Source organism: Astyanax mexicanus, chromosome 1 (genome assembly GCF_023375975.1).
Source record: "Astyanax mexicanus isolate ESR-SI-001 chromosome 1, AstMex3_surface, whole genome shotgun sequence".
In the NCBI taxonomy this organism is placed as follows: Eukaryota; Metazoa; Chordata; class Actinopteri; order Characiformes; family Acestrorhamphidae; genus Astyanax; species Astyanax mexicanus.
This window is the reverse complement of record NC_064408.1, coordinates 46847861-46863431: the sequence shown is the minus strand read 5'-3', so window position 1 is coordinate 46863431 and position 15571 is coordinate 46847861. Positions and strand designations below refer to the sequence as shown.

The 15571-nt window shown below is 38.9% G+C and overlaps 1 protein-coding gene across 1 annotated transcript in view; it reads right to left on the bottom strand.

The window, feature by feature from the left end:
- The window catches only part of scara5 (scavenger receptor class A, member 5 (putative)), a 132301-nt gene that overhangs the window by 10271 nt on the left and 106459 nt on the right, over nucleotides 1-15571 (bottom strand). Inside the window, exon 9 of the mRNA XM_022662778.2 lies at nucleotides 697-885. Within this exon, the coding sequence (XP_022518499.2) occupies nucleotides 697-885 (189 nt within the window). The remainder of the gene's footprint in view (nucleotides 1-696; nucleotides 886-15571) is intronic.

Here is a 15571-nt window from a genome sequence, read left to right as displayed (position 1 = left end):
AAGAGGCCCAACTGGCTGGCGCGCTTTTCCACAACATACTGTGTTTTTGGTATGGGTGGGTTTCAGACGTTGTGTTTTCATGGCTAGAGGACCCCCCAGTGATATTAATGAAATTCACTCCTAAAACGAGCTGAATAAATATGTAGGAATGTTTGGGCAAAATTCCTGTGAGCTATTTATGTATGTGAATTTGTGTATGTATTGTAATCATCAGCCATAATGTTAAAACTGCAGTTACATAATTAGCTGGATAGCTAACTGCTGGACATGATGTTGTCTAATTCTTTCTGTTAATATTTGAGTGTGTTATATTTTAGTTTTACTACAATACTGAATTTTTATGGTTTGTTTTTTTACTTTTTTGATAAAGTAAAATAGCTGCAGCCTTATACACTAGAACACAACAGCATACTCTAGAAAATGTCATCTTTATTTATATCTGTAGCTTGTAAAGACAAGTAATCCAAAAGTAATAAAAAAAGAAATCAGATTACGGTGCTGTAAAATAGTGATTGTTGAGATGCTTGAGATTACATTGTTTTTAACTGTGAGCATCCAAGCCCCTCCCACACTCTGCACTATCTCAGTAATGGTGGTGAAAGCAAGCAGTGAACTTCGTTTACCAAAAAAACAAAAACTCTGAAGGCATGTTAAGTGAATGTGTGTGAAAATGTAAATTAAATCTGAGTATCTGACCTTGTCCAAATCGTCCGGTTTTGTGAACTTCTTTTGCTCCGCGGAATCCCAGCATCCTGCACACCACGTCTCCGTCCTTCTTATCCCACACGTCATCACACACTGTCCCCCAGCGGCTCTCGTGATACACCTCCACCCGGCCCTCGTGAGGTCCAGAGCCGTTCACCAACCGCACCAGAGAGTTCTCCACTGAAACACACACAATGACAGGGGCTTAAAAACAGAGCATGTATTACTAAGCTGCAAGACTCAATTTACTGATGGGCAGCATTTATAAGGCTATAAAACATCTTTATAAGCATTAAAAGACCCTTAAAATCACTTAATCTTAGAAAATGTTAACAACTAATTCTTACTATTAACTTACTATTAACAACAGTTTATTAAACAACAAGTTGTCTAATAAAGTGTATAAACAGTATATTTCTGCCATTTGTTATAAAATATTGTCATCTTATTTACAACTACACAACTGGGGAGAACAAAGCTGAATTAAATTGTATTCACAGATAAAACACAAACATTGCATTTTTAAGGCTGGTTAACTCTAAACTTTTCCTGTGCAGCAGAGGTTACTAGTGCTCTTTGTCAGGTGCGGGTGCAGGGAGGACGCGGAGGCGGACGCAAATGCAAACAAAAAAAGGATTTATTACACGAAAACAAATACAAAATACACTGGGATAAACTGCAAACAGGACTGGGGAAACTCGGGAAAACATGGAGTACTGACAGACGATAAACGTACAAGGATCGACACCAGGGAAATGGAACACGGACCTTAAATAGAGGTGCACACACACAGGAAACAGGAAACACCTGGGACGAAGGGGCGGAGCTACAAATGAACACAGGTGAGTGGAAAAACACTGGGAAAGAAACACAGACCTGAGAATAACACAGACATGGGAACCAGACAGACAAAAGACCTGACACTCTTCCTTTAATGGGGAGGTCCTGATGAGAGCCAGTTTCATCATAATTTTTTTTTGAGACTGCACTTTTAGATTAACTGACCTTTTTTCTTAAAGTATTTTTTATTTACTTAGTTGAGTAGTTCTTTCAATAATATAGATTAGAATATTATTCAAATAGGGATATTTACTGTATACCAACTTTACCTCTTCACAATTTTACAACTGATGCTCTCAAACACATTACGAGGAAACAAGAAATTCAAGTAATTAACTCTTGATAAGTTCAGCACAGCTGTTAACTGAAAGCCTGAATTCCAGGTGACTCTACCTCATAAAGCTAAATGAGAAAATCCAGCCAAGATGTGCAACACTGTCATCTAAGAAAGATGTGATAGTTTGAATAATCTAAAATATAAAACATATTCTAGTTTGTTTAAAACTTTTTTATTTACTAAATAATTTCATGTGTTTTTCATAGTTTAAATAACTGTAGTATTAATCCACGAATAACCATTCAGTTATTGCATAAAAAAACAGCTGCATTTATGAATATATGAGTCACAATGAATAATAACTGTGTTTAGAGAGTCTGTGTGTATAGTAACAGTTCTGACAGGTCAGTGTGTTGTATGATGTTTAAGTGGGTTGTGTGGACTGGTGGTCTGTGCAGAAAAAATATATAAGCACATGTATAAGTACATGTATTTATACAGTCGTGTGTGTTGATGTTGTGCAGCTATAAGCCTTAAAAAAACATATTTAAGTTAAATTACTACACGCACACACACACACACTCAAACACACACATGCCTATAACAGAATAATTACATCAGACTTGTCTTTGGGTCTGCAGTTTATTTAGGGTCATATAATAATGGTACAAATGTATACGCATGATTTCACAGGCTCTGAACTATGTCAACATACATGAGTTCAGCAGGTGTTTTACCTTTACCAGTCACCAAATTCCACACAACCAGTCAAGTCTTGTTTTAATATTCTTCATTTTCTTCATTGCTTTTATGTTTGGAAACTCTATATGCAATCAGTTTTGAAGCTTACAGAGAAAACATGTCATGCAGACATTCGGGTATTGCCCTTATCACCCCTCAGAAATGTTGGGTTAAAGATATTCATTTGTCTAATCTTTTTATTATTATTATTATTATTATTATTAGACAATAAAAGTCTGCTACAGCTGTAAAAGATTAAAGTTTCAATATCTTCTCAAAACTCAAAGTTGTGGATTCAACAAAATACCTCCCTTTTCAGAACGCCACACCATAAAGGTGGGGAATGTAATAATACGATAAGGTTTTATCATTATTAACACAATATTACTATTGTGATACTTTATACACATTTTGGGCACTATCTTACACACTGCACAAGGCATGTTGCAATGCTCATTGCTACCTTACACCCCGCACTCAGTCTATTTTCACGACTTGCACCTGCATCGATTGAATAGCAAACACACTTCATCATACTTTATCACTTTTCACTTTCATGTCACTGATATCCATTCATTCATCATGCTGCTATAGCAATTTGCACTTTGGACTTAATGTTGCTGCTACTTTCCTACTTCTTTTCATTATTCTGTGTATTTATCTTATCTATTTTATTATTGTGTTTTTTAATCTATTTTATTTTGTCTTAATATGTATCTATTTTAATTGCTTTTGGGTGTAAACTGGATCGTGAGAATACAATTTTGTTCTACCTCATGTACCACATGTGATGTGAATGACAATAATAAGATCTCCTTGAATATATCTACTATATAATTTCTGCCGTATCGTTGAAACAGAAATACAAGTACACAACTGACTGATTAAACCCTGACAACAGAGTCACAATACACAATAAAATAACATTGCTGTATCTGTAAATGACCTGGTGGTGCACCTTCACAGCATGAACGGACAGGTCAGTTTCTTCTGCTAAGAAGCGCAGAAGCGCTGTGCTGTTAAAATGCCAATCCGCCAAAGTCAGAGTGTGCCTGTGTCTTAAAGGAAATGATAAATGACACCCTAATTGGTATTATTTAACGTTACACCCAAAACACACCCTTGATTAATTAACTTGGTTTCTATATGCAATGCACTCAAAAACATGATTCTTTAAATAAATTATGGAAATAAGAAATAAGTAAATATTTTTTTTAATTGTTCCTAAGCCGTACAAACTCACAAAATGATGTGGAAAAAGTGTTCATTAACTGAGATGCGGCCATGCTTTACTTCAGTGTGCATATTTTAATGTTTCCAAAGCTGTGGGCGGGGCTAAGCTGCTGTTCACGTGGCTGATAAACGTCTATTCTCATATGCTGAAAACACACACGCCCTGACTACACCATAATGCAGCACAGGGGACTTCAATCAGCACAGAAAAATGTCTGTTTATAAGCAAGTTCAACAGACATTCCAGATCTAAACAGTCAAAATCAATCATATTACTTCAGTCATAAAAAAAGGGAATTTGTATAAGAACTCAGCAGTTGCCAGATGTGCGCAAATTCATTCAAAACAACATGGTAAATGGTTGTATATGATTTGACAGACATTTGTAGATTTATTTCAGATCTCCTATTGCTTTCTGTTTCAATTGAATATTTCCCACAGCTTTCACAGTAATATTTTTCACCGGCCTGTGGAAAAATATTAAAGCTGCACTGCGCTGCTTTCAAAGACTGTGTAAACAGTATAACTTGTTAACACAGAAATAAAACAAAAAAACAAGCTCCATGACTCTTACGCCAAATGGCAAATGTAACTCAGATCTGGATCAGTTCTGAATGAGGTAAGTTTAATTTTATTTCTTCATTTTTCCGCTTTTAAAAGCAGTAGAGCTGCTGTAATACTGAGTGAAAGAGAAAGCATCAGGTTCACCAATATTAACAACAAGAGCATTTAGTTTATTGTTATTGTTATAACTCTGAACATTTTTATTTACTCACAAATGAGCCTAAAATAATCTACTTTTACATTATATTTGTTAAATACAATAATAACAACCCTATAACAAGACAAGACCAGACAAGATAATATATGATATGATAAGACAAGACAAGACAAGATATGACAAGACAAGACCAGGCAAGACAAGACAAGATAGGACAAGACAAGATAGTATAAGACAAGATATGACAAGACAAGACAAGGCAGGACAAGACAAGATAGTATAAGACAAGATATGACAAGACAAGACAAGGCAAGACAAGATATGACAAGACAAGATAGTATAAGACAAGACAAGACAGGACAAGATATGACAAGACAAGGCAAGACAAGACAAGATTGGATAAGATAAGATATGACAAGACAAGATAAGATAAGACTTTATTAGTCACACAGTGGGGAAATTTGCAATGTTACAGCAGCTCAGAGGACAGAACAGAAGTGTTAGTAAAATATACAATAGATAGAGTCTATATACTGTATACAAATAATACAAGAACATTTAACAATACTAAAAATGTAGATCTAAAAAAACAGAGGATTAGAGGAAGCCTGGTTTCCTTAGTATGTCTTATGGTAAGCAGTGACTATTATTCTTGCACATAGAGTTACAGTAAATAAATAAATAAATAAATAAATACTAATAATAGGTGGTGATATTGCACATATACTGTAGTTGGTAAACTTTCAAGCCATCTAACAGTAAGTATATATTTTTTTGTGACATAAAATTCATTTATTTAATTGTAATTTATTTCTAAGTTTACCCCATTTTACCCAATTTGAATGACCAATACTCCAGCCCCAGCTCATATGAACGCCCTCAACACTAGCAATGCTCCTAACACTAGAAGACTAGCACACACCTCCTCTGATATATATAAAGTCAGTCATCATCTCTTTTCGAACTGCTGCTGATACAATGCAATCAGAGGAAAGCACAGAGACCCAGCTCTGATACATCAGCTCACAGAAACCTGTGCTGACCAACATCACACTGAATGCTTTAAATGGGATGTTTAAGGGGAAACATATTTTGTTCATATTTGGCATCAGTTGCTTATATATATATATATATATATTGCTGTCCAATGAAAAACACTTATCTCCAAAACAGCAATTTTACAGGAGAGAGAAAAAAAACTTGTAAACCTTTAATGGAAATCAATGTAAAAAAGTTCATTTCAGGTCATTTTGAAGAGTTTCTATTGGTCTGTTCATCAAGAAATCTTGGCACAGTGTAAGGGACAGTTTGTCTGTTCAAATTATGTAGTCAACTAAAAATTGACAAAAATGGAGATACATTTCTTTCATTGGACAGCGACATTTTATATAAATATATAGAAAGTAGAGGTGTAATGGTACAGAAAATTCACGCTTTGGTTCACGCGTTTTCTGTATGTTTTCGGTACGGTTGGTTATTCTGTATAGCCTCGTCTTTGATAACTTCATAATAACAAAGGAACTTTATCATAACCATACTTTGTTTGAATTTAAAGCTGATATCCGTAAGTTTTGGGATTTAGGGCCCTCTCTGGTGAGAATCATTTTAAACTGGGTGGGTGTGACGTGGTCTTCTTTCAGAGTGGATGAATCCGATTCCAGGTTATGTCCAGTCAGAGAGAGAGAGAGAGAGAGAGAGAGAGAGAGAGAGAGAGAGAGATCAGTCAGAAACTTCACTTCAACTGCACCCTTTGTTTTTACTATGAGTGAATGAGCTACTGAGGTCTGAGAAGGTTCCTCTTCTGAAGTCTCCAGTTCAGTCTTGTTTAAGAGGCTGTACGTGTGACGTAAGTGCATAAAGACGTGTGACGTAAGTGCATAAAGACGTGTGACGTAGCCAGAAGAACTCCAGTGCAAAGCGACCCGACACCCCAGTTTATAGAATGAATATACAGTATTAGGCGTAGCAGGGATGGTGGTTCCAGCACACTGGTACCATTAAACACAATATTTTGTCTCTTCTCCACTGTTTTGTTTCAGCTTTTAATGCTGAAATGTTTCAGCTTTTAGTTTAGAAACAAACAATATGGACTGACACTTATTGAACTATGATACAGTCATTTGTAAGGTCTTGGATACAGTTTTTCAGTTTTTGGGTACTTTTTTATATCAGTTTGGCTTCAATCTTTCCTCCTTTCACATTTTTATAAGCCACTCTGTTTAAGAACATCTGCTTAACAAATAAATATAAACCTTAACAGAGGTCCTAAATTGAGCCGTAGACTTCTGTGATCATAAACTAGCCTTGTGCTATAGTATATAAACAAGCATCCCACAGTCTGAAGAATTCTAAATCTAATTTTGGGTGCAAGCTATCTGCTGCCAACATACAGTACACTCCATCACGCTTTATCTCTCTGTCTCTCACACAGACAGTCTTTAAATACATAATTTACTGTTTAGAGTCAGATATGCTCTCTCCTGCTGGGAGGAAGCTGGTCTATAATCTCAGGCAATCATAAGACACAGGAAATTTTAGCAGGGGGGGGGGGCAACACATAGGAAATGAGAACTGTAAAAGGATCCATGACAGAGCATGACCATACAGAGAGTTTAGGAGCAAACCGTCTGATTCAAATGATGAGTGGATGGAAGGAAGCTGTATTTATGAACTTCAAGTACTTCTATTAACCCTTAATTAAGCTGTTTGCTTTATTAAACCAATTTGTCTGTGGGTGGAAATAGAGAGGCTCTGTTGAGGCCTTCTAAAATTAATCTCCTTTTGGAAGACCCCTAAAGGACCCAACTGCTGCTGGCAAAAGCAGAGGAAGGTTATGTGTTGAGATGTATTTCGGAAGAACCTTCTCACCCCTTAGTGCATCTTCAAATATTTTACTTAAAAAAACAGTCTGAAAATAGTTCTGCCTCTGTCAGTAAGAAACTAAAAACAAAAGTGTATTTCAACCTATTTAATGATTTGGCACAGTTAGGATGGGTTTATGATGATTTAGAAATTCAGTTTTTAATGTGTTTAGACGTTCTTGTGGATCCTGGAGCTACAGAGATGGTCTTGAGCGAGATGAGTCTGTGTTAAATCATCATGTGGACTAAGAGAACTGCACACTGGATTACTAAGCGAATTTATTTAAATTTCAACAATGTTCTGCTGATTATCTAAGTAGATAAGTAGATTTATTTAGTTTTCGCATTTTTTTAGCACACTATTTCCATTAATGAATAATAGCTCTCACTGTGTTTCACTGTGAGTCCCAAAGCCTTAGAAATAGCTTCCACAAGGTTTAGGAGTGTCTTTATGGGATTGTTTTGACCATTCTTCAAGAAAAGCATTTGTGGTCAAACACTGATGTTGGAAGAGAAGACCTGATTCGCAGTCTCTGCTCTAATTGATCCCAAAAGTGTTCTGTCTGGTTGAGCTCAGAACTCTGTACAGGCCAGTCGAACTTATTCAGATTTTAACAATACCTAGACAATGTTCTGCTGATGAAATCGACACTTATTGTCACTCTGCCCGTTGAAGTATCTGAAGTATTTCCCCTTTACAAATTTCTTTTGTTTGTAACCTCCTGGATGAGTTGTTCATGTGCTTTTGGAGTAATTTTGGTAGGCCAGTCACTCCTGGGAAGGTTCGTCACTGTAACATGTTATTTCCATTTGTGAATAATAGTAAAAATAGATTATACAGGAGTATCAGTAATCAGGCCTGGTTGTGGATAGAGAAATTGAATTCAGCTTTCCAAAAATGCAGTTACTTACAATATAGCAAAACATCTGAAAAGAATAATAATCATTATTTCAGAAAGAAATGCACCCTAAATTGCTGCAAAACCCAGCAAACAGATACGCAAATGATTACAGGTGTGGTCTGATTAGACATTGGGTCTTGCTACAAGAGGGTATAAAATTGCTTCTTCCACTGCCCCTTAAAAAGGCAGACATTTAAGTAGGACGGTTATTTTAATGAATTGCCCACTATCTAAGCCATCCTTAGCTCAGCTACAGTCACCTATATTTGGGGTGGTGTTGTGAACAAGAAACCTGTACTGCTAATGTCATAGCCTTATTGTTGTTTTTTGTGTTTTGCTATAGGCTATATGTAAAAAAAAAAAAATAGTTTGTTCTGAAAGTATTTTATTTTCTTAGACATTGTTAATTATAATAGAGAAGACGAGGAGATCGGTTCTTAATAAACATTGGTCTTAAAAAATAGGTCTATGCTTTTTTAGTGTTGCAATGTTAATTACCATCATTTTGAACGGATTTTGCTTATTCAAACAGTCTTAAAATGTTTTAAAAAGCTCCGTTTTCATGCTCTATTTCTTTACTTACTAATTCGGCCTCGGCTGGTGTATGTGTCGGGCCGGGTCAGGCTTGGGCAGAACGTCCATTTTTTGGGCCCAATCTAAACTCTAATGTGTAGGATCTACAGGCCCAGCTGCAACATATTGTGGCCGGTGGCGCCGACCTCGAGGAGAGAGGACGCTGGAAACAGAGCGCCGTTCAGCACCGGACAGCTGCACCGCCTTCCCATGCCTGGCCACCGTTCAGCACCACTGGTGGGACAGTGGTGGAAAAACACCAGCAGGCGGGATGTTTGGTCCCCCACACCCGCCCTGCCGGCTCACACTGGTGGAGAATGCGGGATTGGGACCAAACTGACCACTAACTGACCACCGAAAAAAAAACAAACAAAAAAAAACATTTTTTTTAGTCATCAATTTTCTTCGAAAAAAAAAAAAAAAAAAAGGAGGCTCAACTGGCCTACTACGCGCTGCCCCCGGAGGATGGCAGCGACTACGAGAAGTTGAAGGAAGAAATCCTCGCCCGGGTGGGGCTTGGTCCTTCCGCCGCTGGAGCGGAGTTTCATCGGTGAGGGTATAAAACCAGCCAACCCCCCCGACCTCAAATGACACAGCTGCTGAGGACCGGCAAGCGCTGGCTACAGCCGGAGCAGCTGGGGCCAGAAGCGGTCACTGAAAGAGTAGTTATGGACCATTATCTACGCTCCCTGCCATTGGAACTCCGGAAGGCGGTCGGGCTCCGGAACCCCACCTCAGCCAAGGAGATGTTCGAGGCCACGGAAATGGCAGAGTCGGTGCTGTCCCTATCCCGACCGGAGAAAAAAGAGTCCGCTAGCAGTGGCCGCCCAGACCTCTTCGGGCCCACTCGGCCCGAGCTGAAACCCCATGTCCATAACCTACCTCGGCCACGCTTCTTCGGGCCCCGCCCCCGGGAGCCGGCGCTGAGTCCCCAGGATGAACCGATGCCCACCAAACCCGAACCCTCGCCAAGTCAGCCTCAGGGTCCAAAAGCCTGGCTGGCTGGATGCCGGCTGCATGGCATGGAACGGGGCACGGCCCCCACCCGCCTCCTGTGCCTGGACAGCCGCAAGGTGGAAGCTATCCTGGATACTGGGAGCACCGTCACTCTGGCCCGACCCACGGCTTTCCCCTGGCTCCATCCCGGTCCCGAATCCATCCAACTCTCCTGCGTCCACGGAGATCAAAGGCAGGTGCCGACGGCCCGGGTACACTTTGGACAACGCTCCCGAAATTGGGAGTTGTCCATCGGTCTCGTGCCAGATCTGCCGGTACCCCTACTGGTGGGTCGAGACTACCCAAACTTTGACGAGAAGAGGAGAATGACCCCTCGTAGGAGGAGGAAGCGCCGGCCCGCCCCTCCCCGCGCTCTGGCCGCCAGCGCCCACTCGGGCAGCAGTGAGCCAGCCTCAGAAGGTGAGCACAGTCCCCCCTCTAATCCTCTGTTTATGTTCCACCAACAGGCAAGGCGCGAGGGCTGTCTCAGCCGAGAGCAAAGGGAGGACGAGCGGCTACGGGAGGTATGGAAAGGGGCGCGTGAGGACCCTTCTGCCAGCCCGAAGAGGAGCTCATACCCTCCTGCGGACTGGCTCTGGACTCAGCCTCCGACCCTGCCCCGGCTGATCCCACAAGGAGTGGACTGCAGAGCTAAAGACTGAACTTATTCCTTTTGTCTGTGAAAGACTCTAAATAAATTCCCCTTCGGGGTTGTTTAAGTTATCCTGGTCTCGGTGTGTTTGGACCCCCACACCCGCCCCGGCCCGGAAGGACATGCTGTTTACAGAGTAGAGCCTTTATATGGTGTTAGTGAGAGGTACTGAGACTCACCCACCGTGGCCCTGTCTCTCCATCACCTCATGTGTTGTGTTTGAGTTGGTCTGGGTTTATTTGAGCGTGTTTAACATGTCCATATGAAAAAGAACAGAGCTTATTCTATTGTTTATGTGCTTCAGCCTATAGAGAAAACAAAGCGCATTCTTCTTTGGTGAGAGAAGAGATGACTGAAGCCTCTCTCTCTGTTTTTTTTCTTTTCTTTTACTTTGAAAAGAATGAAACGAACAGTGCTCTGCTAAATACCTCATCTGCTGAAGTCTGAGAAACTGGTGGGTTGATCCATGAGCAAACATCAGCTCTTTACACAGTTTTATTAGTGCCTAATACTCTCTTTCTCTCTCTCTCTCTCTTTCTCGAATAAAAACGTAAGCAACCCTCAGAAGGATATTGAATCAATTTACAGCAACAAGCCCTGTTGTGCGCTGTATTGATCAGTACAAGAATTTAACTCTATTTTATGTTTCCCAGCCGTATAAATTCCTGTGGTGTCATTTAGTTGGGTCAAAGAGAGCATTGCCAAGGCACTTTAATCAAAAACACTAAATCAACTTGATTCCAGCAGATCTGATGTCATTCTGCTCTGCTATAATCACTGCTGGCAGAGCTGTTCGCTTCAAGAAAAAGAGCCGAGTTTTCCACTGGGACAGAAAGCCTTGGTAACCTGTGACAGAATACAGAGAGCTCTTACTGAGACTCTACTAAAACTACAGATCCTCTGAACACTGGTCTCGGTTGATTACATCATGAAAAACATCTGGAAAAAAAGGAAAACTGTGTAAATCTGCTACTTTAATAAAGTATTGCTAAAAATAATTGAGTTTATTTAAAGAGAACGAGCTACCTAATGCCTTATAACATAATTAGCCATGCTGTGGTTGGACTTACCAGCATCGTCTAAGCAGCTATTTTTTTTAGAAGGTCTAAAACAACCTAACTAAAGTCTGCACTTAACCCAGGAGTCATACCCTGAAACAATTATGCATAACATTTACATAAAAAATGTTTTGCAACTTTCTGCATTTGCTTTTTTTAAGTAAATTTAATTTCATGTAAATTTAAGTAACTTCAACTCGGCTTCAAGACTTAAATGTTACATAGAGTAAATAAGTGAACTGAACTTCAGTCAGTTCTTTCTTTTAGTAAACTTTACTTTATTTATTTTTGCTGAATCAATCCTTTCTTTTACTAACCTTTACTTAATTTCTGCATACAATATTAATTTATACAATATTACTTAAATAATTTATGATCCATAATATATTATAATTCCTGTAATACATTATTGGATGGCATGTAATACATTCTTTTTTTTTTTATTTAGCAAAAATAAATAAGAAAGGATTGACTGAAGATCAGTTCACTTATTTACTCTATGTAACATTGTAACACAAGTCTTGAAGCCGAGTTGAAGTTACTTAAATGTATCTGAAATTAAATTTACTTAAAAAAAGGAAATGCAGAAAGTTGCAAAACAGTGTACAGCTCTTAAATTATTAGCACAATTAAATTATCAGTGGTCCAACAACAAAGGTTACTCCAAGAGCAAGACATGTAGCAAGTTGTTCATGAGTTCAATATTTGAAGAACATTGAAGAACAATAGTGTACATGACAATACCATCATTGATGGAACCATGAGTTCTGAATTATATCAGAGAATTTCAGGAAAGGAAAGGAAAATATCAGGAAATCTGTTGATGAACTGAATCTGAAGAGAATGTGGATCATGCAGCAGGACAATGACCCTTAGCACACACGTTCTATGAAATTATCGTTCAAGAAGAATAAAAAAAATGAATGTTTTGGAATGGCCAAGTCAAAGTCCTGACCGTAATACAATGGAAATGTTGTAGAAGAACCTAGAATGAGCAGTTAATGGGAGAAAAACCACCAATATCCCAGAGTTGAAGTTGTTCTTTATGGAGGAATGAGCTACAAATCCTCCAAGCTGGTGTTCAGGATTTATTAACAGTCACTGGAAACATTTAGTTGCAGTTATTGCTGCAAAGTGGGGTCACCTCAAATACTAAAAGCACAGGTTCACATATATACTTTCAGGACAATTTCTAAGAGGTTCACAAACTTTTCTCTCATACTTCCATAAACCCTCATTCTAAGACACACACCCACACATTACATAGGATGAAACATCTATGGTTGGTTATGTTGCTGGTTCTTTTTTACACTGTATTTTCTATTGCATTTTCTATTAATGCAGATGACCTCCTACTTGGACCATATGTAATGCGTGTGTGTATATGTGTGTAGATCAGTGCGAAAGTGTATCAGTGTGTGTGTTTGTGTGACGAATGGCTTGTTAGACTCCACTCCACTGTTTATCCATTTATATATGTGTAGTTGACTGATAATTGTTCTGTAGTAAACATCAAAGGCCTGCATAGCTGCAGGCAGAGCTGAACATGTGTGATTGGTCCAGTTAAGCACACATGAGCCTTCAAGTGTCTGGCTTTTACAGCCTGTCAGTGCATTTATGAGGACCCAAGGGACGGCTACAGCACCTCAAACGTACACTCGATACACACCGAGCGCTTGAGTGTCAAACTCTCACCCCTCACACACATACAGAGCTGTCAGCATACACACCCTGCTAATGCTCCTCACAGAGGAGGTGAAGGAGGGAGACATATGAGTACAAAAGAAACAATGGAGGAAGAAAAGAGGGAGATTTATAGTGCATGGGCTGTTTATATTCCCTTTAGTTTGTCCACCTTTGGTGTTCATTGATATTGTATATTTATTGGTGATTTTATATCTCATTGGGTAAACTGCTGGGATCATTGTACACCAGATCACTTAGAGAAAGTAATGTTAAAGGGGTTCCATTAAAGAAAATTCAATTTCTGTCTGTCTTCTGTCAAGCTAATGTTTTACTGGCAATATGCATGGTCTTCTACATCCAATTAAAATCTTTGTTCTCTTCAGACTTCAAGAAAATTATTCTTGCTATAATATAATAGTTGAAAACTGGGGCTCTGAGTGGTACAGTGGTCTAAAGAGCTGGTTCGAATCCCGTTCATGCAGCTTGCCATTCGCTACCAGAGCCCTGAGAGAGCACAATTGGCCCTGCTCAATCCGGGTGGGTAGATGGTGCTCTCTCCCCTCATCACTCCTAGGGTGATGTCCACAGCACAGGGCATCTGTGAGCTGATGTATTGGAACCGAGTCGCTGCGATTTTCTCAGAGTGTGCTGTGATCCTACTCAGCAATGCTGCATCAGCAGCAGTTCGAAAAGAGGTGGTGTCTGACTTCACCTGTATCAGAGGCGGCATGTGTTAGTCTTCACCCTCCTGGTGTGATGGAGCATCACTAGTGACTAGTGACTCGTGACATCACTAGGGGAGTCCTACTGAGAGGGTTGGGTAATTGGCCTTGTAACTTTGATTAAAATTATATTAAAAAAAGCATGAATAAATAACTGGACAATATTGAAAAACAAATCACGTGCAGATAAACATTTGTAGATATGTTCAAATTCAACATTATTTGGTATAACAAAATCTTTAAGGTTGAATGTGAGTAACAGATATCATCAGGTATATTTGAGATATTTTGGATGTGTGAGGCATATATTTATGGGTTGTTTTGTGGGTAGGCAATGCTACTCAACTTAGTATTAACAAGCACTGAAAGATTTGAAAGAGTTGGGAAATCTTGAAATGTAGTTCAAAAGAATTTTTATATGACCATGAAGTATTTATTTCAGACTTTATTTAACATCTTAGAAATTTGTGGATGAGTAATAAATACAAATTTATTACTCAAATTCAAATTCAAAGCTCTTACAATCGCCTACAAGGTGATGACAGTACAGGCTCCTTCCTACCTGCACTCGCTCCTGAAGGCTTACGCTACCTCCCGGCCGCTGCGCTCCTCCAGTGAACGTCGCCTCGCTTTACCAAACATTCATACAAAGCAATCCAGACTGTTCTCATACAGAGTTCCCCAATGGTGGAACAAACTACCTTCCACTACCAGATCAGGAGAATCTCTCGCTATCTTTAAGAAACTCCTGAAGACAGAGCTCTTCAAAGAGCACTTACTCTCCTAACACCTCTAACACACTAACTACTTCTAACCTCATTTCCTTCTTCCTCTCCTTCACTCCTCTATCCTATTATTCCCCTTTGTCCTCCTTTTATCCCTATCCAAAGATGTTTTACCTTTAAACTTATTTTACATTGTACTCAACTATTGTAAGTCGCTTTGGACAAAAGCGTCTGCCAAATGTAATGTAATGTAATGTAATGTAATGTAAAATAATGGTAACTTTAGCCTAAATTTGTTATTATAATGTTTGTTATCAGGTGTTAAAACTTACTTGTTAACTGCAACTTTGTAACTTGTTCACGTCTTAGCTAAAGGGGTTCTCCAATCCAATTAAAATATTATAAGGTTTGTTGTAAGGTACTTTTTTATGGCTCTTCCATAAAGATTATGGCATTAGGCATACTGCACAGTGCATCATTCTCCTGAAGTACCTGCATCTTTCAGTAATCATACAGGGATTTTGATTACTTACCTCCACAGTTCCCCTGAACTTCCTGATTCCCTGATTCCTTAATATCAGTCTGCACTGTAGAAACCTCAAAGCTGATAACTTGAAAGTAACTCCATATAGTCTTGAGGACCTTCATTACTTTTTATAGTCTGTTTTCAGATCTTTAGGCACTTGCTTAGAGGAGTCCATGTTTAATGAAACTTTAAAAAACATTTAAATCATTTAGTCATGCACACAATTTAAGCAAATTGAGCTCTGCTAAGTTATTCTTCAAATTATTTCATAACAAAAAATCATTATGATTGCCTATTTTTTGGGCAACACACACAAAAAAAGCTGTAGAATGTGCATCACTTACACATGATCC